Source organism: Alligator mississippiensis, chromosome 4 (assembly GCF_030867095.1).
Source record: "Alligator mississippiensis isolate rAllMis1 chromosome 4, rAllMis1, whole genome shotgun sequence".
Lineage (NCBI taxonomy): Eukaryota > Metazoa > Chordata > Crocodylia > Alligatoridae > Alligator > Alligator mississippiensis.
In genome coordinates, this window is record NC_081827.1 from 207355273 (window position 1) to 207381542 (window position 26270).

At 39.7% G+C, this 26270-nt stretch overlaps 1 protein-coding gene across 1 annotated transcript in view; it reads left to right on the forward strand.

Moving 5' to 3' along the window:
* The window catches only part of TTN (titin), a 281827-nt gene that overhangs the window by 252792 nt on the left and 2765 nt on the right, over nucleotides 1-26270 (forward strand). Inside the window, exons 286-318 of the mRNA XM_059726268.1 lie at nucleotides 164-460; nucleotides 567-1154; nucleotides 1244-1546; nucleotides 1681-1977; nucleotides 3105-3392; nucleotides 3491-3790; nucleotides 3905-4207; nucleotides 4366-4671; nucleotides 4782-6548; nucleotides 6652-6948; nucleotides 7372-7659; nucleotides 7753-8052; nucleotides 8136-10202; nucleotides 10300-10602; nucleotides 10689-10994; nucleotides 11093-11383; nucleotides 11516-11815; nucleotides 11913-12218; nucleotides 12424-12729; nucleotides 12822-13103; nucleotides 13387-13980; nucleotides 14088-14375; nucleotides 14495-14794; nucleotides 15212-15514; nucleotides 15942-16244; nucleotides 16378-16962; nucleotides 17112-17417; nucleotides 17516-17815; nucleotides 18038-18613; nucleotides 18708-19013; nucleotides 19104-19697; nucleotides 19832-25782; nucleotides 25867-26020. Of these exons, the coding sequence (XP_059582251.1) occupies nucleotides 164-460; nucleotides 567-1154; nucleotides 1244-1546; nucleotides 1681-1977; nucleotides 3105-3392; nucleotides 3491-3790; nucleotides 3905-4207; nucleotides 4366-4671; nucleotides 4782-6548; nucleotides 6652-6948; nucleotides 7372-7659; nucleotides 7753-8052; nucleotides 8136-10202; nucleotides 10300-10602; nucleotides 10689-10994; nucleotides 11093-11383; nucleotides 11516-11815; nucleotides 11913-12218; nucleotides 12424-12729; nucleotides 12822-13103; nucleotides 13387-13980; nucleotides 14088-14375; nucleotides 14495-14794; nucleotides 15212-15514; nucleotides 15942-16244; nucleotides 16378-16962; nucleotides 17112-17417; nucleotides 17516-17815; nucleotides 18038-18613; nucleotides 18708-19013; nucleotides 19104-19697; nucleotides 19832-25782; nucleotides 25867-26020 (20055 nt within the window). The remainder of the gene's footprint in view (nucleotides 1-163; nucleotides 461-566; nucleotides 1155-1243; nucleotides 1547-1680; nucleotides 1978-3104; nucleotides 3393-3490; nucleotides 3791-3904; nucleotides 4208-4365; nucleotides 4672-4781; nucleotides 6549-6651; nucleotides 6949-7371; nucleotides 7660-7752; nucleotides 8053-8135; nucleotides 10203-10299; nucleotides 10603-10688; nucleotides 10995-11092; nucleotides 11384-11515; nucleotides 11816-11912; nucleotides 12219-12423; nucleotides 12730-12821; nucleotides 13104-13386; nucleotides 13981-14087; nucleotides 14376-14494; nucleotides 14795-15211; nucleotides 15515-15941; nucleotides 16245-16377; nucleotides 16963-17111; nucleotides 17418-17515; nucleotides 17816-18037; nucleotides 18614-18707; nucleotides 19014-19103; nucleotides 19698-19831; nucleotides 25783-25866; nucleotides 26021-26270) is intronic.

A 26270-nucleotide genomic window follows, 5' to 3' on the forward strand; every position in this document is an offset into this window, starting at 1 on the left:
GCATTCTTAATATTGTATTGTAATTGTATAACATTACTGTTGCATGCATCTCTAACATACACATCATTTAAAATATTTGGTTCTCTCAATTCAAGTGATGTAAGCTAAAATAGAAAGAAAATGTATGCTGTACTGATGACCCTGTTACTATTTTTTTCTCTAGAAAAACCCAGCCCACCAGAAAAACTTGGAGTAACAAGTGTCACTAAGGATAGTGTTTCTCTTTCATGGCTGAAACCAGAACATGATGGTGGAAGCAGAATTATAAGCTACCTCATTGAAGCTCTTGAGAAAGGACAGCAAAAATGGGTTAAATGTGCCGTTGTAAAGACAACTCACCATGTTATCCATGGGCTTAAAGAAAATGTTGACTATTTCTTCAGAGTATGTGCAGAAAATCAAGCTGGTTTAAGTGATCCCAAAGAACTCCTGCTCCCTGTTACAGTTAAAGATCAACTGGGTATGCCTGCTAACATTAAAAAACATGTTAACATGTTTACATCCATTACATCTGATATATTATTTTAAAAAATAACAATTTTAATGTTTGTCTTTTTCCCCCCCAGAATCCCCTGAGGTTGACATGAAGGGATTCCCACATAATACTGTATATGTTAGAGCAGGATCAAACTTGAAGGTTGAAATCCCAATTTCTGGAAAACCATTGCCAAAGGTGACATTATCCAGAGATGGCATTCCAATCAAGCCAACCATGAGATTTAATACAGAAACCACAGCAGAAAGTCTCATCATTAACCTAAAAGAAAGTGTGGCTACTGATGCTGGAAGATATGACATCACTGCTGCCAACTCTAGTGGAACCACTAAATCTTTCATTAACGTCATTGTGTTAGACAGACCAGGTCCTCCAGTTGGTCCTGTTATCATAAGTGATATCACTGAAGAGAGTGTAATTCTCAATTGGCAGCCACCACATTATGATGGTGGGAGTCAAGTTACCAACTATATTATTCTGAAAAGAGAAACAAGTACTGCTGCTTGGTCTGAAGTGTCTGCAACGGTTGCTAGAACTGTTATTAAAGTCATGAAGCTAACAACTGGAGAAGAATACCAATTCCGGATCAAAGCTGAAAACCGCTTTGGAATCAGCGACCACATTGATTCACAATGTGTAGTTGTTAAGCTTCCATACAGTAAGTAATCAGTTTATCACAAAACCATTTGTTATGATTTGTTTCTGAATTTTGTAAATTATTAACTGGTTGTTTTTTTAATGTCTTAGCAACCCCTGGACCACCTTCTACACCATGGGTCTCTAATGTTACCCGAGAGAGCATTACTGTTGGATGGCATGAACCAGTCAGTAATGGTGGCAATCCAGTCTTTGGTTATCATTTAGAGATGAAGGACAGGAACAGCATTTTATGGCAGAAGGCTAACAAGACCCTTATTCGCACAACTCACTTCAAAGTTACCACTATCAATGCTGGACTCATCTATGAGTTTAGGGTTTATGCAGAAAATTCAGCTGGCATTGGAAAAGCAAGCCACCCTTCTGATCCAGTTCTTGCAATTGATGCTTGTGGTATGTATTTGGTAATAAGTATGTATATCCATTTGTTTAAAGTAATGGTTCTACCACAATATTCCTTTTGTATAATAAGCTCGTGTGCTGTTCTAGTACTGTTGTTATTAACATCATTGTGTTTCTTACTATAGAACCACCAAGAAATGTCCGTGTGTCAGATGTTTCCAAAACGGCTGTCAATCTCTCCTGGCAGAAACCACCATATGATGGTGGTAGCAAGATTACTGGATACATTGTTGAGAAACGTGATCTTCCAAATGGCAGATGGACAAAAGCCAGTTTCACCAATGTCATTGAGACTCAATTCACTGTATCTGGTCTGACGCAAAATTCTCAATATGAATTCCGTGTCTTTGCTAAGAATGCTGTGGGTTCCATTAGCAATCCATCAGATGTCATAGGCCCAATCACATGTGTTGATACTTATGGTAAGAGATTTGCTATTTCTCTTCCAATGCTATTTTCTGATACTTCAGGAATTAAAGATTGTATTGTTTCATGTAACCCCACTTTGAATTGTGTACTTTAGAAAAATGGCACTTACAAATTAGAGGGACAATTTAGTGATTATTAGGACTTTTGTTGCATAATCTACTGTCTCCCAGGCAAAATTAAAATTTTACCAGACTCACTGAGACCATCTGTATGCATACTTTTAGGTCTTACTGTGTTTAGCCCATTTAGACAAGATCATAGCAAGTAAGACTCTTTTTGCTGTTCTCAAGCTGTAAAAGACCTCTTAGCAACAGAGATTTGCTCAGTATGGCCACATCCAGACAAGTGCAGCCGTGCAGTATGTGGTACCACAGACTGCACATTCAGGTGTTCCCAGCAGCAGGGGGAGGGGGGCAGTGGTTTTTGACCCCCAGAGATTGTGCATGGGAAAATGGGGGGGGGGGGGGGCCACACATGGCAGCAGCGCACACCAGCCAAAACTGGAGCCAGAGCCATGCTTAAGCTGCCGGCCAGGTTCCCAGATGCAGGAGTGCCATGGCTGCAGCTTCCCCAGTCCCCAGGACCTCAGGTAAAGCTTCTGAGTCCAGCATAGTTCCTGGCCCCAGCCTCTCCTACCCGACCTGAGGTAACCTGCCATGCATCACCTGCCGTGGCACATGCATTCCATGGTGACAAGTAGCAGCAAGATGTGTTGCTGCTACTTGTCCCCAGGGAACCAGACATCCATGCTCATCTGGACATGGCCTATTTGTCCAAAATGACCCCTTCTCAAAGTATGTGCCATTTTCTCTGTACCAGTTTCCCACCTACCTGAAAGTCTTCCCAACAGAGATGGTGTTTTAGTAGTAACGTTATACATATATTAATTTGCAAAGGGTTTAAGAAATTTTAGACTAAAACATGCTCTGTAGATAATACATTTTTCTATAAGCATGCCTAAAATACTTAACATTTTAGTCTGCAGGGCCTTTTATATGTGTATGTAGCTTATGTTAATTACTACTACTATTTTGATTCTTTATTTAATAAAAGCATTGCTAGCTTTGGAAACCACTGAGGGATTTGAAATGTTTTATTCTTTTTAATTAATTTATTTAAGGTGCACCTGAGATTGATGTGCCACCAGAATACACAGATGTAGTGAAATACAAAGCAGGCACATCAGTTAAGCTAAAATTTGGCATCTCAGGAAAACCTATACCTACAATTGAATGGTTCAAAGATGGCAAAGAGATCCAGACCAGTGTGCAAGTGTCTATTGAAAACACAACAGAATTTGCATCTGTACTCATCAAAGATGCAACTCGAATTAACAGTGGAGTCTATGAATTAAAATTAAAGAATGCTATGGGTTCAGCATCAGCCCACATTAGAGTGCAGATCCTTGGTAAGTACTGAACTAGTTGAATTATGCTATTCTCATGAACTAAAATTAGTGATTTGTATTACATATTTTACATATTACCTTTCTTCCACTTGCAACAGATAAACCAGGACCTCCTGGTGGGCCTATACAGTTTAAGACAGTCACTGCTGAAAAGATTACAATCATGTGGGAACCTCCAGCAGATGATGGTGGTGCATCTCTAACACATTATGTTGTTGAAAAACGTGAGACAAGCCGGGTGGTATGGTCTTTAATTTCTGAAAAACTAGAGGAATGTATCATCACTACCACAAAGCTCATCAAAGGAAATGAATATGTATTCCGAGTCCGAGGTGTGAACAAGTTTGGGATTGGTGATCCACTGGAATCTCATCCGGTTATAGCTAAAAATGCATTTGGTAAGAAACGTGTATATTAATTAATACAACTGGACAGTACCAAGTATTTCATTTTTAATTGATCTTTAGCTGCTATCACTTTTCTTATACACATGTACTTTGTTTTAAACACAGTTACGCCTGGACCACCTGGTGTACCAGAGGCCACCATGATAACCAAACATTCCATGACTGTTATCTGGAGCCGGCCAATTGTCGATGGAGGAAGTGAAGTAACTGGATATTATCTTGAGAAACGTGACAAAAAGAGCCTCAGTTGGTTCAAGGTGGCTAAAGAAACTATCCGTGACACCAGACAGAAAGTAACAGGACTAACTGAAAACAATGAATATCATTTCCGAGTTTGTGCCGTCAATGCAGCTGGACAAGGTCCATTCTCTGAAGCTTCTGACTTCTACAGAGCTGCAGATCCTATTGGTAAGAAATCAATTACAGTGGATCTAATTAATTAAGTAACAAGGAAAAAAGGGAAGATTTCCACAGGATTGCATGGAAGTAACCAAAGATTTTGGGTTTGGTTTTGATTATGAATGCAAGAATAGGTTTTACAAGTTATTTTTTCCTATTATTTACAGACAAACCAGGACCCCCAACTAAGCTAAAGGTTGCAGACACCACTAAAACATCTGTCACCCTTAGCTGGATTAAGCCTGCCTATGATGGAGGAAGTGCTATTACCAGCTATACAGTGGAAAAGAGGGAAAGAGAAGAAGAAGAATGGACTATAGTCAGTGCTAAGGGAGAAGTGAGAACAACTGAGTATGTTGTAGCCCATCTTCAGCCTGGAGTCAATTACTACTTCCGGGTGTCTGCTATAAATTGTGCTGGACAGGGAGAGCCTATTGAAATGACCGAACCTGTTCAAGCTAAGGACATACTTGGTATAATACCTTCAAATGATTTTTAAAATTTTGATTATTGATTTTTGGTATTTGGGTATTTTGGTTTCCAAATATTTATTATTAATTTTATTTACTATTTATTTCTGCAGAGGAGCCAGAGATTGACCTAGATGTTGCTCTTAGAACTTCCATTGTAGCTAAAGCAGGTGAAGATGTAGAAATAATGATTCCATTCAAAGGAAGACCTCCCCCAACCATCACATGGAGAAAAGGTGAAAAGAATCTTGGAGTTGATGAAAGATATAACATCCAGAACACAGAATCATCTACATTACTTACAATTTCTCAGGTTACCAGGAATGATACTGGAAAATATGTTCTCACAATTGAGAATGGAGTTGGTGAACCAAAATCTTCATTTGTGAACGTTAAAGTCCTTGACACACCATCAGCCTGCCAGAAACTGCAACTTAAACATGTTTCTCGTGGCACTGTTACACTAATATGGGAGCCACCGCTCATTAATGGCGGTTCTGAAATAACAAATTATGTCATTGAAAAAAGAGATGCCACGAAGAGAGCCTGGTCTAGTGTAACAGCAAAGTGTTCTCATATAACATTTAAGATAACTGACTTATCAGAGAAGACTGCATACTTCTTCCGAGTTCTTGCAGAAAATGAAATTGGATTGGGTGAGCCTTGTGAGACTGCAGAACCAGTGAAAGCAGCAGAAGTACCTGGACCTGTCAAGGATTTGGCCATGAAAGATTCTGCAAAGACTTCTGTTACTTTGCAGTGGAGCAAACCCGACTTTGATGGTGGGAGCATTATATCTGACTATGTTATTGAAAAGAAAACAAAGGAAGAAAAAGAATGGTCACATGCAGGCATAAGTAAGGCATGTGAATTTCAAGTTGAAAAACTTAAAGAGCTTTCTGTCATGGAATTTAGAGTATTTGCTAAAAATGAAAAAGGCATGAGTGATGGTGTTACAGTTGGACCCATAACAGTAAAAGACTATGTAATAATACCTGAGGCTGACCTGTCTGATATCCCTGGTGGACAAATTACTGTAAAAATTGGGCATAATTTGCACATAGACTTGGCTTATAAAGGTAAACCCAAACCGACTATGAGCTGGCTGAAGGACAACATTCCTCTTAAAGAAACTGAACAGATTCGCTTCAAGAAAACTGAAAACAAAATAACTTTAAGCATTAAGAACGTGAAAAAAGAGTATGGTGGAAAATACACTTTAATTCTGGATAATACAGTCTGCAGAAAGTCATTTCCAATCACAGTCATAACTCTTGGTCCTCCAACTAAGCCAAAAGGACCTATAAGACTAGATGAAATAAAGGCAGACAGTGTCATTATGTCCTGGGAACCTCCTGAAGATGATGGAGGAGGAGAAATTACCGGCTACAGTATTGAGAAGAGAGAGACTTCACAAACTAATTGGAAGATGGTATGCTCTAGCGTTTCTAGAACAACATTCAAAATTCCAAATCTAGTTAAAGACATGGAATATCAGTTCAGAGTTCGTGCAGAAAATCGATATGGAGTAAGTCCACCACTCGTTTCAGCTGAAGTTATAGCAAAACATCAATTTAGACCACCAGGTCCACCAGGAAAACCTGTTGTATACAATGTAACTGCAGATGGAATGACAATTTCTTGGGATGCTCCAGTTTATGATGGAGGTTCAGAAGTTACAGGATATCATGTTGAAAAGAAAGAAAGAAACAGCATTTTGTGGCAGAAAGCTAATACTGCATTAATATCTGGTAGAGAATACAGAATCACTGGACTGATTGAGGGCTTGGATTACCAGTTCCGTGTTTATGCTGAAAACTCAGCTGGTCTAAGCCCAGTTAGTGACACAAGCAAATTTACCTTGGCTGTATCTCCAGTAGGTAAGTGAAACTTCACAAAGGAAATATTTGTGCATGGAGTATGGTAAGCCATTATACTAATTTATAATGAAAATAAACCTGCATGTAATTATTTTCCTTTTAGACCCACCTGGCACTCCTGATTATATTGATATCACCAGGGAAACTGTCACTCTTAAATGGACTCCACCACTGCGTGATGGAGGCAGTAAGATTGTGGCCTACTACATTGAGAAACGACAAGGAAGTGAAGATCGCTGGCTCAGATGCAACTTTACTGATATCAGTGAATGCCAATATACAGTTACAGGACTCAGTTCAGGCGACAGATATGAGTTCAGAGTGATTGCAAGAAATGCTGTTGGAACAGTGAGTCCACCTTCACAGTCTTCAGGCTATATCATGACCAGGGATGAAAGTGGTAAGCATTACTTATTAATATTTCATTGTGCATTTTTATGTATAGTGGGTTTCTAAACCAGCTAAACCACCTAGGTGGGATATCCCAGACCATATGGGGTATATAGGCTGCTTACTGGAGAAGGTATGTATAGACGTTCTTCCAGTAACAGTATAGGTTTTAACCAAGTGCTTGGAGGGGTGGAACAGAGTTATATCTGAAACCAAGGACTCAGATGTTAACATTTAAGGTAAAACAAGAATCTTTCTTTTATACAACCTGTGATGATTTTTTTGCCGTCTATTACTGTATTTGTGACAGTTAAAATTATAGAGCAGTTAAAGTTACAGAACTGGAATTATTATAATGTGTGTGGGGGGGGAGTGTATGCATGCATGTATAAATGACTGAATATATAAATGTATATACTGTATTCTTTTTTAGTTGCTCCAACAATTGAGTTTGGTGCAGTGCACTTTGAAGGTCTTACTGTTAAGGCTGGAGAGAGCATTAGAATCAAAGCTATGATCAAAGGCCGCCCAGTACCTCAAGTGACTTGGCTTAAGGATGGAAAAGAACTTGATAAGAGGCTCAATATTGAAGTAACTACTGCTATTGGACACAGTACTATCTTTACCAGAGATGCCAGTCGGGACCATCGTGGTATATATACGGTAGAAGCTAAAAATGCCTCAGGCACCAAACGAGAAGATATTACAATCAGAGTCCAAGGTACTTTGTAAACATTTTAGTAAACTGTTCTTAAATAATAGTTACATTCTAAATAGCAGCAGGTTATAACACACTGATACTTTAATATTACAGATACACCAGGGAAAGTTGAAGGACGAATAAGATTCACAAATATTACTGGAGAGAAAATGACATTATGGTGGGAGCCTCCAGCTAACGACGGTTGTGCTACTATTACCCACTATGTGATTGAAAAACGTGAAACCAGCAGGATTGCATGGGCATTAGTTGAAGATAAATGCGAAGCCTGTAGTTACACTGCACTTAAATTAATTAAGGGCAACGAATACCAGTTCCGTATCTCTGCAGCAAACAGGTTTGGTGTTGGCAGGCCACTGGAATCTGATCCAGTTATAGCGCAAATATCTTACAGTACGTATCATTCTTATTTAATAAAAATAACTAGTTACTGACTGTTGTCACTTGCTTTTCTAAGTATGTTTTCCATTTTACAGCTGTTCCAGATGCACCTGGCACTCCAGAACCTACAAATATAACAGGGGAGAGTATCACACTCACCTGGGCAAGACCAAAATCAGATGGTGGCAGTGAAATCAACCAATATATCCTGGAAAGAAGAGAAAAGAAGAGCATGCGCTGGGTAAAAGTATCTAGTAAGAGAGCCATTGCTGAGACAAGATACAGAGTAACTGGTCTCACTGAAGGCAATGAATATGAATTCCATGTTATGGCTGAAAATGCTGCAGGAATAGGACCTCCAAGTGCTGTCTCAAGACTGATTAAATGTCGAGAGCCAGTGAATCCACCAAGTGCTCCTACTGTTGTAAAAGTAACAGATACTTCAAAGACTAGTGTAAGCTTGGAATGGACCAGGCCAGTTTTTGACGGAGGCATGGAAATAATTGGCTACATCATTGAAATGTGCAAAGCTGACTTAGAAGAGTGGCATAAAGTTAATGCAGAGACATGTATTGCTACCAAATATACCGTAACTGACTTAGAAGCAGGTGAACACTATAAATTCCGAGTAAGTGCAGTCAATGCTGCAGGTAAGGGAGAAAGCTGTGAAGTTCCTGCTACAATCCAAACAACAGACAGACTGTCTGCTCCTGAAATTGATATTGATGCAAACTTCAAGCAGACTCACATTGTCAGAGCAGGTGCAAGTATTCGTCTATTTATTGCCTTCTCAGGCAGACCTGTTCCTACCGCTGTATGGTCCAAAGCAGACTCAAATCTTACCTTGCGTGCTGACATTCATACAACCGATTCCTTCAGTACATTGACTGTGGAGGACTGCAACAGAAATGATGCTGGAAAATATGTCTTTAGTGTGGAAAACAACAGTGGTAGTAAATCTATTACATTCACTGTCAAGGTGCTGGACACTCCTGGCCCACCAGGTCCAATTACCTTTAAGGATGTGACCAGAAGATCTATTACATTAATGTGGGATGCTCCTGTTTTGGATGGAGGTGCACGTATTCATCACTACATTGTGGAGAAGCGAGAAGCTAGCCGTCGCAGCTGGCAAATAGTGAGTTCAAAATGTACTCGTCAAATCTTTAAGGTCGCTGATCTAGCAGAAGGTATGCCATATTTCTACCGTGTTTCAGCAGAAAATGAATATGGTATAGGTGAGCCATGTGAGTTAACAGAACCAGTTGTAGCCACAGAAGAGCCTGCTCCCCCTAAGAGACTAGATATCGTTGATACTACCAAATCTTCTGTTGTGCTAGCTTGGCTTAAACCTGACCATGATGGTGGCAGCCGTATCAGTGGATACCTTCTTGAGATGAAACAAAAAGGATCTGACTATTGGGTTGAAGCTGGTCAAACTAAACAACTTACTTTTACAGTTGAAGGTCTTGTAGAGAACAATGAGTATGAGTTCCGGGTTAAAGCAAAGAATGATGCTGGCTACAGTGAGCCAAGAGAAGCCTTCTCCTCTGTTATTATTAAAGAGCCACAGATTGAACCAACTGCAGACCTCAGTGGAATAAGCAGACAACTTATAACTTGCAAAGCTGGAAGCACCTTTACTATTGATATACCAATTAGTGGGCGCCCAGCTCCAAAAGTAACGTGGAAACTTGAGGAAATGAGACTCAAGGAAACTGAGAGAGTGGCCATTAAGACCACAAAGGAGAGAACAACACTAACTGTTAAGGACAGCATGAGAGGTGACTCTGGCAAATACTATTTGACACTTGAGAACACAGCTGGCTCAAAAACATTTACTGTCACAGTGGTTGTCATTGGAAGACCAGGTCCAGTTACTGGCCCTATTGATCTATCATCTGTCTCTGCGGAATCCTGTGTACTGTCCTGGAAGGAGCCTGAAGATGATGGTGGCAGTGAGATTACAAACTACATTGTTGAGAAACGTGAATCTGGTACAACAGCATGGCAGCTGGTAAATTCCAGTGTCAAACGCACACAGATCAAAGTCACTCATCTCACTAAATACATGGAATACACTTTCCGGGTCAGCTCAGAAAACAGATTTGGTGTCAGCAAGTCTCTTGAATCAGCACCAATAGTTGCTGAGCATCCATTTGGTAAGGAAAAAATATTTAGGCAAAAATTATTCTTTTTCTTTGGTTTGTGTAAATGCTAGTAGTAGCTAACTTTTTCTCTGATACTCTTTACACTCAGTTCCACCAAGCCCACCCACAAGGCCAGAGGTCTACTCTGTGTCAGCCAATGCTATGGCCATTCGCTGGGAAGAACCATATCATGACGGTGGCAGCAAGGTCGTTGGATATTGGATTGAAAAGAAAGAGCGCAATACAATCCTTTGGGTGAAGGAAAACAAAATACCATGCTTTGAGTGCAACTACAAAGTCACAGGACTAGTAGAAGGCCTGGAATATCAATTCAGAGTCTATGCCCTAAATGCTGCTGGTGTGAGCAAAGCCAGTGAAGCTTCAAGACCTCTAGTGGCTCAAAACCCAGTTGGTAAGTGTTAATTTTACAGTTTGTTTGCCTATTACTTTTTAAATAACTGGAAAATTAATTTCTCATTTTACACTGCATTCTTTCAGATCCACCAGGAAGACCAGAAGTAACAGATGTCACAAGGTCTACAGTATCATTGAGTTGGTCTGCACCACTTTATGATGGTGGTAGCAAAATTGTTGGATATATTATAGAGCGCAAGCCATATAATGAAGCTGGAGATGGACGCTGGCTGAAGTGCAACTATACCATTGTCTCAGAAAACTTCTTTACTGTGACAGCTCTTGGTGAAGGAGAAGCATATGAATTCCGTGTGATAGCCAAAAATGCAGCTGGTGTTCTTAGTAAAGGATCGGAAACTACTGGTGCTGTCGTTTGCAAAGATGAATATTGTAAGAAATATGCCAATGATCACTTAAAATATTATATATCTTCCAGTTTTAATAATATGATGTTAATTTGTTTTTCTCTCATTTCCCTTTCTTTATAGCACCACCAAAGGCTGAGCTGGATGCTAGACTTCAAGGAGATATTGTGACTATTAGGGCTGGGTCTGATCTTGTTCTTGAGGCTTCCATTGGTGGGAAACCAGAACCGAAGGTCTTTTGGTCCAAAGGTGACAAAGAATTGGACCTGTGTGAAAAGATCTCTCTACAGTACACTAGCAAACGGGCTATTGCAATCATCAAATTCTGTGACAGAAGTGATAGTGGAAAATACACTCTCACAGTTAAAAATGCCAGTGGAACAAAGCAAGTGTCTGTCTTTGTCAAAGTGCTTGGTATGTATTTTTGATTAGCAGTTTGAGGCACAATCATTATACTTTAAAATTACATTTTAAATTAAAAAGACCAAAGCATTTATTTAACTACTGTAATTACACCACCTTCTTTTTTTTTTAACCCCTACCCAGATTCACCTGGTCCATGTGCAGGCAAAATCACTATTAGCAGAGTAACAGAAGAGAAGTGTACTCTGGCATGGAACATTCCTAATGAAGATGGAGGTGCAGAAATCACTCACTACATTGTAGAAAGACGTGAAACCAGTAGACTGCACTGGGTTATCGTTGAGGCCGAATGCCAAACATTATCATGTGTGGTAACAAGGCTTATTAAGAATAATGAATACATCTTCCGTGTGAGAGCTGTCAACAAGTATGGGCCTGGTGTTCCTCTTGAAACAGAACCCATAATTGCTAGAAATGCTTTCAGTGAGTATTCATATGTTTTAGTTCACTTCTAAATTTATGAGATGTTAATCAGAAATGAATATTTTGGAAAAAAAAATCATCTTTTAAAAACCAACAGCCATCCCATCACAACCTGGCACACCTGAAGAAGTGGGTGTTGGCAAGGAGCACATCATTATTCAGTGGCTGAAACCAGAATCAGACGGTGGCAGTGAAATTAGCAACTATCTTGTAGACAAACGTGAAAAGAGAAGTCTGCGCTGGACACGAGTGAACAGAGATTATACTATTTATGATACTAGACTGAAAGTTACTGGTCTAATGGAAGGCAATCAGTACCAGTTCCGTGTCACAGCAGTGAATAATGCTGGGAATAGTGAGCCTAGTGATGCTTCTCAATATATCCTGTGCAAGGAACCATCATGTAAGTTGTCAATTAAATTAATTTAAATGACAAGCTAATAAAAGACCACAAAGATGCATAGATTCATTTTGGTAACTGGCACTAAAATTAACTTAAAACTAAAGTGATTACAGATCAATGTCATTAATTGTCTAGAATATTGAATAAAAGTCCCCTGAAAAAATTCTGTGCAACAATGGTAAATGTCTGTTTTTCTATTCCAAAGACACCCCTGCACCTCCTTCACCTCCAAGAGTTGTGGACACTACCAAGCACAGCATAAGCTTAATCTGGACAAAACCCACATATGATGGCGGTGCTGACCTCTTAGGCTATGTTCTTGAAATGAAAGAAGAAGGCACTGAACAATGGTACAGACCACATACTACTGCCACTCTAAGAAATCCTGAATTCACTGTAACTGGTCTTAAAACAAGCCAGAAATACCGATTCAGAGTTGCTGCCACAAATGTGAATGGTATGAGTGAATTCAGTGAATCATCAGCTGAAATTGAACCTGTGGAAAGAATAGGTAAATTTGAAAATCCAGTTATTTTTAAGGGAGGCATATTTTTGCTTTAAACTATTCATAGATTAATTACATTTCATTCCTCCCTCCATCAGAAATACCAGATCTCGAGCTTGCTGATGATCTGAAGAAAACTGTTACTGTCAGAGCTGGTGGGTCTTTGCGTTTAATGGTGTCTGTATCTGGCAGACCACCGCCAGTAATCACATGGAACAAACAAGGTGTTGACTTAGCAAGTCGGGGCATTATTGACACTACAGACAGCTACACTTTGCTTGTTGTGGATAAAGTTAATCGATATGATGCTGGAAAATATGTCATTGAGGCTGAAAACCAGTCAGGCAAGAAATCAGCAACAATTGCCGTTAAAGTATATGGTAAGTATTATTAATATTATATACTGATATTGAATTATGCTTACGCATATTGTATTACAGGTATAAAAGAAAGTCTTTGCCAAAAGGGGTTTTCAATTTAATAGAACTTAAACTGAATTTAAATAGCAGAGAAGGGAGGGAATGGTAGGGAAGGGTATAATATAAGACAGAAAAATGTATGTTGCTGAAGGCTGTGTTGCATCTATGGAGAACAAGTCCTTGTGTTTTGTTTTATGCAGGAAGAGAGACAACAGAAAATAATTTTCTTTGATTTTCCTTTTAGATACACCTGGCCCACCTGCCACAGTGAAAGTAAAAGAGGTGTCAAAAGATTCTGTGACAATTACTTGGGAAATTCCTAATATTGATGGTGGAGCTCCAGTCAACAATTACATAATAGAGAAACGTGAAGCTACCATGAGAGCTTACAAAACAGTCACTACTAAATGCAGCAAGACAATTTATAGAATTACTGGACTTATAGAAGGAGCCATGTACTATTTCAGAGTACTACCGGAAAATATTTATGGTATTGGTGAACCTTGTGAAACTTCTGATGCAGTACTGGCATCTGATGTTCCCATGCTGCCACAGAAACTGGACGTTATTGATGTCACTAAATCAACAGTATCACTTGCATGGGAGAAACCACTGCATGATGGTGGCAGCAGACTGACAGGCTATGTTATTGAGGCCTGCAAATTTGGAACAGAAAGGTGGATGAAGGTAACAACACTGAAGCCTACAGTCTTTGAGCATACAATCATCTCACTCAATGAAGGTGAACAGTATGTGTTCAGAGTCAGAGCACAAAATCAGAAAGGTGTATCAGAACCAAGAGAGATTGTCACAGCTGTAACAGTACAAGACCAAAAAGGTAGATACAATATTTTAAAAGAACAGATTGAGGATGAACTAAAATTTGTGAGATATACGTTATATAAACTGGATATTAAGAGTCATCTGATGCTTCTTTTTTTTTAGTGTTACCCACAATTGATCTTGCTGGAATACCTCAAAAGACAATACATGTGCCAGCTGGAAGACCCATTGAATTATCCATTCCAATTGGTGGGCGACCACCTCCAGCTGCATCTTGGTTCTTTGCTGGTTCCAAGATAAGAGAATCAGAACGCATCAAAATTGAAACTGTTACCAAAGTAACTAAATTAACTGTGCGTGAAACCACAATACATGACACTGGGGAATACATGCTTGAGCTGAAAAACAAAACAGGAACGGCAGTTGATACAATAAAAGTTATCATTCTTGGTAAGTATTTGTTATTAAAATAAGATTGTCCCTAATCCTCACCATCATGAAATTTGTCATAAAATCAACCTAGCTTCTTTGTTAAACATTAACGTATGTCTCCTCTGATTTTTTTTCAGACAAACCTGGACCACCCACTGGTCCAATCAGAATCGCTGACATTGAGTCAAATTCTGTAACCATCTCCTGGGAACCACCTGAGCTGGATGGTGGAGCTCCACTGAGTGGTTATGTGGTGGAACAACGAGATGCTCACCGTCCTGGGTGGTTACCAGTTTCTGAATCAGTAACAAGAACAACATTTAAGTTCACTAGACTCACTGAAGGTTCTGAATATGTGTTCCGTGTGGCTGCTACGAACCGCTTTGGAATTGGATCTTATCTACAGTCTGAGATTATAGAATGCAGAAGCAAAATTAGTAAGTTTACCTTTAAAAATTAAGAACACTTTCACATGGCACTATGTATTAATACAAAAGACCTCGATGCCCAGGATAAATCCTGTTATTCCTCTTGCTCAAACAAAATGCTGCATTCTCATGTACTAAATCTATTATATATATGTTCTGGACTGAGAACTGGACAGAAGCTCCATAAATCTGGGTGTTAAGCAGGCCAGGTAGCCTGCTGGGTGACCTCAGGCAAATAATTTCACCTTTCTTTGCATCACTTTTTTAAATGTGAAGTGGAGATGATGATACTAACCTCCTCTGTAAAATGCTATGAAATGGATGATATATGAGCTTACTTTCATTATTATTCATGTGCTCCCAAAAAACAGCATTAGTACACATATTCTCATTTGTCTTTCTCATTTCTGTGTCTTATTATAACAGGTATTCCTGGTCCTCCTGACACTCCACAAGTGTTAGATGTGTCTCGAGAGGGCATGACACTAACTTGGTATCCACCAGAAGAGGATGGTGGTTCGCAGATCTCTGGTTATATTGTTGAACGCAAAGAAGTTAGAGCAGATAGATGGATCCGTGTAAATAAAGTTCCAGTTACTATGACACGCTATCGCTCTACTGGACTGGTTGAAGGATTAGAATATGAACACCGTGTCACAGCTATCAATGCCAGAGGCACTGGCAAACCCAGCCGTCCTTCTAAGTCTGCTGTCGCCATGGATCCAATTGGTAGATAATTCCCTAAATCGGGGCGGGCAATTATTTCGGGTGGAGGGCCACTTACTGAGTTTGACAAGCCACTGAGGGCCACATGACAGGCAGCCGGGGCAAATAAATATGAATTTTCTAAACTTTTTAGGGGCCCCGTGGGCCGGATAGAATGGCCTGGCGGGCCACATTTTGTCCACCCTTGCCCTAAATGGATAAAGAGTTTGGGTGGCAGAAGGAAATATCAACAATAAGACTTACTTTTATCTGTTCTCTTTTGAATACTTTAATGGCTGGAAAAGATATTTTGACTGATTAAAATTTGAAAAACTTTTATAATTTAGCTTTCCTACCATTTAATCATATTAGCATTTTGTTTCCCTTTTTAAATATCCAACACAGAATGATTTTAAAGTATATTTACCTGCTATCTGATCTTGTATTCCAGCTCCCCCAGGTAAACCTCAGAATCCAAGAGTTACTGATACTACAAGAACATCAGTCTCCCTGGCCTGGAGTGCACCAGAAGATGAAGGAGGTTCTAAAGTCACTGGCTATTTAATTGAAATGCAGAAGGTTGATCAATTTGAGTGGACCAAATGTAATACCACTCCAACAAAGATACGTGAATACACCTTGACGCATCTACCACAAGGTGCAGAATATAGATTCCGTGTCATAGCTTGTAATGCTGGTGGGCCTGGGGAACCTGCTGAAGTGCCAGGAACAGTCAAAGTAACAGAAATGCTTGGTAAGATAATTTAGCTATTCTTTCCTGCTGAAAATTTTGTTAAAACTTTTTTTTTTTTTTTTTTTACTTCAAACAAGGTACAGCAAAGTATCTGTAAAATAGACATAGTATAACATGTTGGATTACTTTTCAGAATATCCTGATTATGAACTTGATGAAAAATACCAAGAAGGCCTGTTTGTGAGACAAGGTGGTGTTGTCAGGCTTACAGTACCAATTAAGGGCAAGCCCATCCCAATATGCAAATGGACAAAAGAAGGCCAAGACATCAGCAAGAGAGCCATGATTGCAACTTTAGATACTCAAACTGAACTGGTAATCAAAGATGCAGAAAGAGAAGATTCTGGGACCTATGACTTGGCACTTGAAAACAAGTGTGGCAAGAAAGCTGTGTATATCAAAGTCAGAGTGATTGGCATTCCAAATCCACCAGAAGGACCACTTGAATATGATGATATACAATCACGCTCTGTCAGAGTAAGCTGGAGACCTCCCACTGATGATGGTGGTGCAGATATTCTGGGTTACATTGTTGAAAGGCGAGAAGTACCTAAGACTGCCTGGTACACTGTTGATTCTAGAGTGAGAGGAACATCATTAATAGTGAAAGGTCTCAAAGAAAATGTGGAGTATCACTTCCGAGTTTCTGCTGAAAACCAGTTTGGAATTAGCAAGTCCCTGAAATCTGAAGAACCAGCTGTACCGAAGACACCTCTGAGTAAGTCTACATTTTGAGATTTTCTAACTAAATTCCCTGTTCCATTTATCAATTCTTACATTTGTAAATATAACAGCATATATACAAAAACGACACACAAATGTACAAAGCTTTAAAAATACATGGTTATTGTTATGTTATTTTAACAGATCCTCCAGAGCCACCAAGCAATCCACCAGAGGTGCTTGATGTTACAAAGAGTTCCATTAGCTTGTCCTGGTCCAGACCTAAGGATGATGGTGGTTCTCGTGTAACTGGCTATTACATTGAACGTAGGGAGACATCTACAGAGAAATGGGTCAGGCACAACAAGACGCAGATCACAACTACAATGTACACTGTCACAGGTCTTGTTCCAGATGCTGAATATCAATTCCGTATCATTGCCCAAAATGACATTGGTGAGAGTGAAGCAAGTCCTGCTTCTGAACCAGTTGTGTGCAAGGATCCCTTTGGTAAGAAACTGTTTGAAATAAGTGACATTTGGAGAGAAATTTAGCAAAGCTCTTGAAAAAAAGAAGTTTAACTTTTATAAATACTCTGTAATTTACAGACAAACCAAGCCAACCTGGAGAAATTGAAATCACTTCTATATCTAAGGACAGCATTACTTTAGAGTGGGAACGGCCTGAATGTGACGGAGGTAGAGAGATCCTTGGATACTGGATTGAGTATCGTCAGTCTGGAGAGAGTTCCTGGAAAAAATGCAATAAAGAACGGATCAAAGACAGACAGTTTACAATGGGAGCTTTACTGGAAGCTACAGAATATGAATTCAGAGTTTTTGCAGAAAATGAAACTGGAGTCAGCAGACCTCGAAGAACTGCTATGACAGTAAAGACTAAACTGACATGTAAGTTTGAACATATTCATATTGTCTGTACTTTAAGTTATGGTAAATTTACTCTGCCAGTGCACATCATATGTTGGCTGGGTGGTCTTAAAGTCCAGTCCTGCAAGTTTAAATATAACTGTAAACTGGTCACAGATATAAATGAAGGGATGTGCACAAACAAAAGTCACGGACATCTGTTTAACAACATTTTTTCTTACCTTTATCCTATTTTTGTTACAGCTGGAGAAGCACCAGGCATAAGAAAAGAAATAAAGGATGTTACAGCTAAACTGGGGGAAGCAGCTCAGCTGACATGTCAGATCATTGGGAGACCTCTTCCTGATATTAAATGGTATCGCTTTGGCAAAGAACTAGTACAAAGCCGAAAATACAGAATGTCATCTGATGGACGCAACCACACACTGACAGTAATAACAGAAGAACAAGAAGATGAAGGTGTCTACACTTGCATTGCTACCAATGATGTTGGGGAAATTGAAACTAGTGGCAAGCTGCTCTTACAGGCAACTCCTCAGTTCCATCCTGGCTTCCCACTAAAAGAGAAATATTACGCAGGTGTGGGTGGTACCCTTCGCCTACATGTTGTATACGTTGGTCGTCCAGTGCCAGCTATCACTTGGTTCCATGACAAGAAGCCTTTGAGAGACTCAGAAAATGTTACTATTGAGAATACAGAGCATTATACTCATCTTGCCATTAAGAATGTCCAGCACAAGAATCACACTGGGAAGTACAAAGTGCAACTCAGCAACATATTTGGAACAGTTGACACTGTACTTAATGTGGAAATTCAAGGTATTCATTTTATTTTCAAAAGTTCTATGGAATGGTATTTCCTAATATATATATATATTGGCAGAGAATTAAATGCTACGTTTTCCTTTTATAGATAAACCAGATAAGCCATCTGGGCCAATTGTTGTAGAGTCCCTATTGAAAAACTCTGTGGTAATCAGCTGGAAGGCACCTGAGGATGATGGAGGTGCTTTGATTACAAACTATGTTGTAGAGAAACGTGAAGCCAAGGAAGGCACCGAGTGGCAGCTGGTATCTTCAAGCATTGTAGGCACAACGTGCAGAATTGTTAACCTGACTGAAAATGCAGGCTATTATTTCCGTGTGTCTGCTCAGAATACTTATGGCATTAGTGAAGCTCTGGAGGTTTCCTCAATTATTGTTATGAAGCCTCCATTTGGTAAGTGTGCATCCAAATCTATATTTCCATATATCTGCAAATTGCTAAACCAAGTTCATTTCATATTTTGAATCTTTTTATTCTTTACAGAAAAACCAGGACAACCTAGTCAGCCAGTAGTAGCTGCTGTAACTAAAGACTCTTGTGTTGTTTCGTGGAAGCCACCTGCTAGTGATGGAGGTGCAAAGATTCGTAATTACTACCTTGAGAAACGTGAAAAGAAACAAAACAAATGGATTTCAGTAACAACAGAGGAAATTCATGAAACAGTCTATTCAGTGAAAGATCTTATTGAAGGGCTTGAATATGAATTCCGTGTAAAATGTGAAAATCTAGGTGGTGAAAGTGAATGGAGTGAAGTATCACAACCAGTCATTCCAAAATCTGATGTGCCAATTCAAGCACCACATTTCAAGGACGAACTAAGAAACTTGAACGTGAAATTTAGAGGCACTGCCACATTTGTTTGCAAAGTCACTGGTCATCCTAAGCCTGTTGTAAAATGGTTCAAACAGGGTAAAGAGATCTTGCCAGACAGTGAAAAGGTCAAGATTCAAGAATTTAAGGGTGGATATCACCAACTGGTCATTACAAATGTAACAGATGAGGATGCCACTGTCTATCAAGTTAGAGTTACCAACCAGGGAGGATCTGTGTCTGGCACTGCTTCTCTGGATGTTGAAGGTAAATAAAATCTTTTGATTCTTAAAACAAGTTCTTCTTCAAAATTACAAAATTTAGAAGAATCTTGCCGCATTGCTAGTTTTATTTAAAGTGTTATATTTACTAATAATTCTTCTCTCTCTCTCTTTCTTCAGTTCCTGCTATGATTCATCTGCCTAAAAATCTTGAAGGCATGGGAGCTGTTCACGCTCTCCGAGGTGAAGTGGTCAGTATCAAGATTCCATTCAGTGGCAAGCCTGATCCAGTGATTACATGGCAAAAAGGACAAGATCTCATTGATACTAATGGACACTACCAAGTTATTGTTACAAGATCATTCACCTCCCTTGTTTTCCCCAATGGTGTTGACAGAAAAGATGCAGGTTTCTATGTTGTTTGTGCTAAAAACAGATTTGGAATTGATCAAAAAACAGTTGAATTAGATGTGGCTGATGTACCTGATCCACCAAGGGGTCTGAAAGTAACTGACATTTCAAGGGATTCACTCAACTTAACCTGGAATGCTCCAGCTACCGATGGTGGAAGCAGAGTCACAAATTACACCATTGAAAAACGTGCTACTACATCAGAGAGATGGCTTCGTGTTGCCCAAGCTCGAGATACAAGATACACTGTGGTAAATCTGTTTGGCAAGACAACCTATCAGTTCCGTGTAATTGCAGAAAATAAGTTTGGGCAAAGTCAGCCTTCTGAGCCTACAGAACCAATTATAACAAAGGAAGATAAGACTAGAATGTTGAACTATGATGAAGAAGTTGATGAAACCAGAGAAGTCACCACAGCTAAGGCATCTCACACTTCCACAAAGGAACTCTATGATAAATATATGATTGCTGAAGAGCTTGGACGTGGACAGTTTGGAATTGTCCACCGCTCTGTTGAGGCAGTTTCCAAAAAGACCTATCTGGGCAAGTTTGTCAAAGTAAAGGGTGCTGATCAAGTTTTAGTAAAAAAAGAAATTTCCATCCTAAATATTGCAAGGCACAGAAATATCTTGTATCTTCATGAATCATTTGAAAGCCTGGAAGAATTAGTCATGATCTTTGAGTTTGTATCTGGAGTTGATATCTTTGAAAGAATTAGCACAGCTTCATTTGAACTTAATGAAAGAGAAATAGTAAGCTATATACGCCAGGTCTGTAGCGCACTAGAGTTCTTACACCATCACAGCATTGGACACTTTGATATTAGGCCAGAAAATATCATTTACTTTACAAGAAGAAGCTCTATAATTAAAATTATTGAGTTTGGTCAGGCCAGACAACTGAAGCCTGGAGACAACTTTAGACTCCAGTTTACTTCTCCTGAATATTATGGACCTGAAATACATCAGCATGATCTGGTCAACACAGCTACTGACATGTGGTCAGTTGGTGCCCTAGTTTATATACTTCTAAGTGGTATTAATCCTTTCATTGCTGAAACAAACCAACAGATGATTGAGAATATCATTAATGCTGAATACAACTTTGATGATGAAGCTTTCAGAGATATAAGCATTGAAGCAATGGACTTCATTGATCGCCTACTAGTAAAAGAAAGGAAAGTCCGTATGACTGCTGCTGAAGCACTTGATCATGCATGGCTGAAACAGAGGACAGAAAAAGTCAGCAGTAAAGTCATCAGGACATTGAGACACAGGCGTTACTATCAAACTCTAGTGAAGAAAGAATGGAATACAGTTGTGTCAGTAGCCCGCATTTCCTGTGGTGGAGCAATCAGATCACAGAGAGGCATTACAGTTGCTAAAGTTAAAGTTGCACCAATTGAAATTGGCCCTATTTCTGGACAGATAATGCATGCTGTTGGAGAAGAAGGAGGACATGTCAAATATGTGTGCAGGATTGAAAACTATGATCAATCCACACAAGTAACCTGGCACTTTGGTATCAGACAGCTTGAGAGCAGTGAAAAATATGAAATCAGCTACCATGAAGGAGTAGCAACCATGTACATCAAAGACATTGCTAAATCAGATGATGGTATCTATAGATGCAAGGTAGTAAATGACTATGGCGAATCCAGCTCTTATGCACAGCTATTTGTTAAAGGTGTGAGAGATGTTTCCGAGTATTACAGATGTAGAACCATTAAGAAAGTGAAACGCCGAGTTGATACTATGAGGCTACTAGAGAGGCCACCCGAATTTACCCTGCCTCTGTATAATCGCACTGCCTATGTTGGTGAAAATGTCAGGTTTGGAGTAACCATAACAGTCCACCCAGAACCACGCTTAACATGGTTCAAATCAGGGCAGAAAATTAAACCAGGTGATGATGATCTGAAGTACACTTTTGAGACTGACAAGGGTCTTTATCAGCTTACCATCCATAAAGTCACTGAGGAAGATGATGCTGAATATAGTATTTTGGCACGCAACAAATATGGTGAAGACAGCTGCAAAGCAAAGCTGACTGTAATTCCACATCCGCCTCCTGGAGACACTACATTAAGACCAATGTTTAAAAGATTACTGGCAAATGCAGATTGCCAAGAAGGCCAAAGCATCTCTTTTGAGATAAGAGTATCTGGTATGCCCAAGCCAACATTAAAATGGGAAAAAGATGGTCAACCTCTGTCATTTGGTCCCAATATTGAAATTGTTCATGAAGGCTTGGATTACTATGCTTTGCACATCAGAGATACTTTACCAGAAGACAGTGGATATTATAGAGTTACTGCTACAAACACTGCTGGATCTACAAGTTGTCAGGCTTACCTGAAAGTAGAACGCTTGACATATGTCAAGCGTGAGTACAAGACTGAAGAAGAGCGACAAAAACATGTACAAAAACAAATTGACAAGACATTACGAATGGCACAAATCCTTTCTGGGGTTGAGGCAGTTCCATTAACCCAAGCTGCACAGGAAGCTTTAAGAGAGGCTGCCATCCTGTATAAGCCAGCTGTGAGCACTAAGACTGTCAAAGGTGAATATGAAATTAGAAAAGAAGAAAGGAAGGAAGAGAGGCGACTTCGTATGCCTTATGAGATCCCAGAGCCTCGCAGGCATGCACGCATTGCTGTTGAGGAAGATCAGAACATTAAACAATTTGTACCTTTGTCAGACATGAAGTGGTATAAGAAGCTGCGAGACCAGTATGAAATGCCAGGAAAACTTGATAGAATTGTTCAGAAACGACAAAAGCGCATTCGCCTTTCCAGATGGGAACAGTTCTATGTGATGCCACTGCCACGTATTTCTGATCAGTATAAACCTAAATGGCGCATACCAAAGCTTTCACAAGATGACCTTGAAATTGTGAGACCAGCACGTCGACGCACACCATCTCCTGATTATGAATTTTATTACAGACCAAGAAGGCGATCACTCAGTGACCTGACAGATGAGGAATTACTCTTGCCTATTGATGACTATTTAGCTATGAAGAGAACTGAAGAGGAAAGACTGCGTCTTGAAGAGGAACTCGAATTAGGCTTTTCTGCCTCACCACCAAGCAGAAGCCCTCCACGCTTTGAGCTGTCTGCTCTTCGCTACTCTTCAGCAGGGGCAGAAGTCAAGACAGAGGAAGACAAAGAAAGACAGCTGAGATATTCAACCTATCACATTCCATCTAAAGCTGAAACTAGTGCAAGTTACGCAGAGCTCCGTCAGCGTCATGACAGAGCTGTTTATAGGCCACTAAAACAAAGACAGAGAATAATGGATGAGAAAGAGGATGAAGAATTACTTCGGCCAGTTACTACAACTCAACGACTCTCTGAATACAAGAGTGAGCTTGAGTTCATGGCAGAGGAGGAGAAGCATAGAATGAGGAGAAGGAGAGAGAGAGAAATAACTGAGATTACATCAGAAGAAGAAGAAGAAATAGAAATGGTGCAACATGTTCACAGAGAATTTTCACCTCCCTCACGACTACTAAGAAGAAGAAGATCTCTTTCCCCAACTTACATTGAATTAATGCGTCCAGTATCTGAATTGATTCGTCCTCGCTCACGACCTCCAGAAGAGACCGAGAGGAGGTCCCCTACACCAGAAAGAACTCGGCCACGCTCACCAAGCCCAGTTTCCAGTGAAAGGTCACTCTCCCGATTTGAGAGAACAGCAAGATTTGACATCTTCTCGAGGTATGAGTCTATGAAAGCTGCTTTGAAAACTCAGAAAACAATGGAAAGGAAATCTGAAGTTCTGACTCAGCAGCCATTCACCCTTGACCATGCCCCTCGTATCACTCTGAGAATGCGCTCACACCGTGTGCCATGTGGACATAATACCAGGTTCATTCTGAATGTCCAGTCAAAACCAACAGCAGAAGTAAAATGGTACCATAACAGTATTGAAATACAAGAAAGCAGTAAGATACATTTCACTAATACCAGTGGTGTATTAACTTTAGAGATTCTTGACTGCCATATTGATGATAGTGGAACATACCGTGCTATGTGCACAAACTACAAAGGAGAATGTTCTGACTATGCAACATTAGATGTTACGGGAGGAGATTATACTACCTACTCTTCCCAGCGCAGAGATGAGGAAGTACCAAGATCCATTATACCTGACTTGACAAAGACAGAGGCTTATGCAATTTCCTCATTTAAGAAAGCATCTGCAATAGAGGCTACTTCTTCAGTAAGAGAGGTCAAATCAGAAATGACAGAGACAAGGGAATCCCTTTCATCATATGAACACCATGCTTCTGCTGAAAGGAAAATCACTGCAGCTGAAGAAAAATCATTAGAGGAAAGGGCTGTACACAAGTCATTTAAGAGCACTCTGCCAGCAACCATCTTAACAAAACCACGGTCAGTCACTGTCTCTGAAGGGGAGACTGCAAGATTTTCTTGTGACATTGATGGTGAACCAACACCAACAGTAACATGGATACGTGCAGGTCAAGCCATTGTTTCTTCCAGACGTTTCCAAGTCACACGAACACAGTACAAATCTACTTTTGAGATTTCTTCTGTTCAGATGTCAGATGAAGGAAGCTACACTGTGGTGGTAGAGAACTCTGAAGGAAGACAGGAAGCACACTTTACTTTGACCATACAAAAGGCAAGAGTTCCTGAAAAAGCAATTGCATCACTCCCAAGAGTCAAATCTCCAGAGCCTCGTGTCAAATCTCCAGAGCCAGTTAAATCACCTAAACGGGTGAAATCCCCTGAACCAGCCATTGGTCACCCAAAATCTAAATCAACAGCAGGAGACAGGCCCACACCTGCAGAGAAAGTACAATTACCAACTGCTGCTCCTCCCAAGATAACTCAACAGCTGAGGGTGGAAGCTTGTGGAGATAAAGTAAAGTTCTCCTGCGCTGCTGAAAGCAGTCTTTTAAGTGTCAAAGAAATAGCCTGGTATAAAGATGGCAAGAAACTGAAAGAAGATGGCCATTTCAAATTTCATTATGCAGCCGATGGCACCTATGAGCTCAAAATTCATAACCTTACTGAATCCGATAAAGGAGAATACACCTGTGAAATCACTGGAGAAGGAGGTATCTCAAAAACTAACTTTCAATTTGTTGGCCAAGTTTTTAAAAGCATCCATTCCCAAGTGTCAAGCATAACTGAAACTTATAAATCAGTTCAGCAGGAGGCTGAGGCACTTAAAATTTCTACCCAGAAGAAATCAGCAGTCATGACTCAAGAAAAAGCAGAAATCCAAGAAGAAATCATTAAAAAGTCACTAGTTTCTGAAGATGTCAAACAATCACAGGCAGAAATTAAAGCTTCTTCCACTAAAATGACTGTATCTGAAGGTCAGAAACTTACTCTGAAAGCCAACATTGCTGGTGCATCAGAAGTAAAATGGGTATTGAATGGAATGGAGATAACAAATTCTGAAGAGTATAGATATGGTGTATCTGGAAGTGATCATACTCTAACCATCAAAAAAGCTAGCCATAAAGATGAAGGGATACTTACATGTGAAGGTAGAACAAACCAAGGCATCATTAAATGCCAGTTTGATCTGTCCTTTTCTAAAGAACATTCAAATGAACCAGCCTTTATAACACAGCCCAAATCTCAAAATGTCAACGAAGGACAAGATGTATTACTTACTTGTGAAGTCTCTGGAGATCCTGCTCCTGAAATTGAGTGGTTTAAGGATAACCAACCAGTAAGTAATTACTCATATATTGGCTTTAAATTTTGTAGTCATGATTCTTAAATTTGACTCTGATTAATTGTTTTTTCTCCCCAGGTTGCTATTTCATCCCATATCAGGGTAAATCGCTCTAAGAACATATATTCTCTTGAGATTCGAAATGCTTCAGTGACTGACAGCGGAAAATACACAGTCAAAGCTAAAAATTACCATGGTCAATGCTCTGCTACAGCATCACTGTCTGTACTCCGTAAGTTAGCTTTTTGAATCTTAGTGTTTTGAATTACTAGAATATCCTGCCATGATATGTCCAGCAGAATGAGATGCGACTGAAAACAGTGATGATCTTGATTTGTGCATTTTAATAAGTTTCTATTTTGGTTGTACAAAGTGCAATTATTTTATACTTTAAGAAATGGCATTAAAAAATCAACACAACACCTATTTCAGAATGAGTAGTTTCCTACCACGAGTGCTAACAAAAAGCTCTGAACATTTTC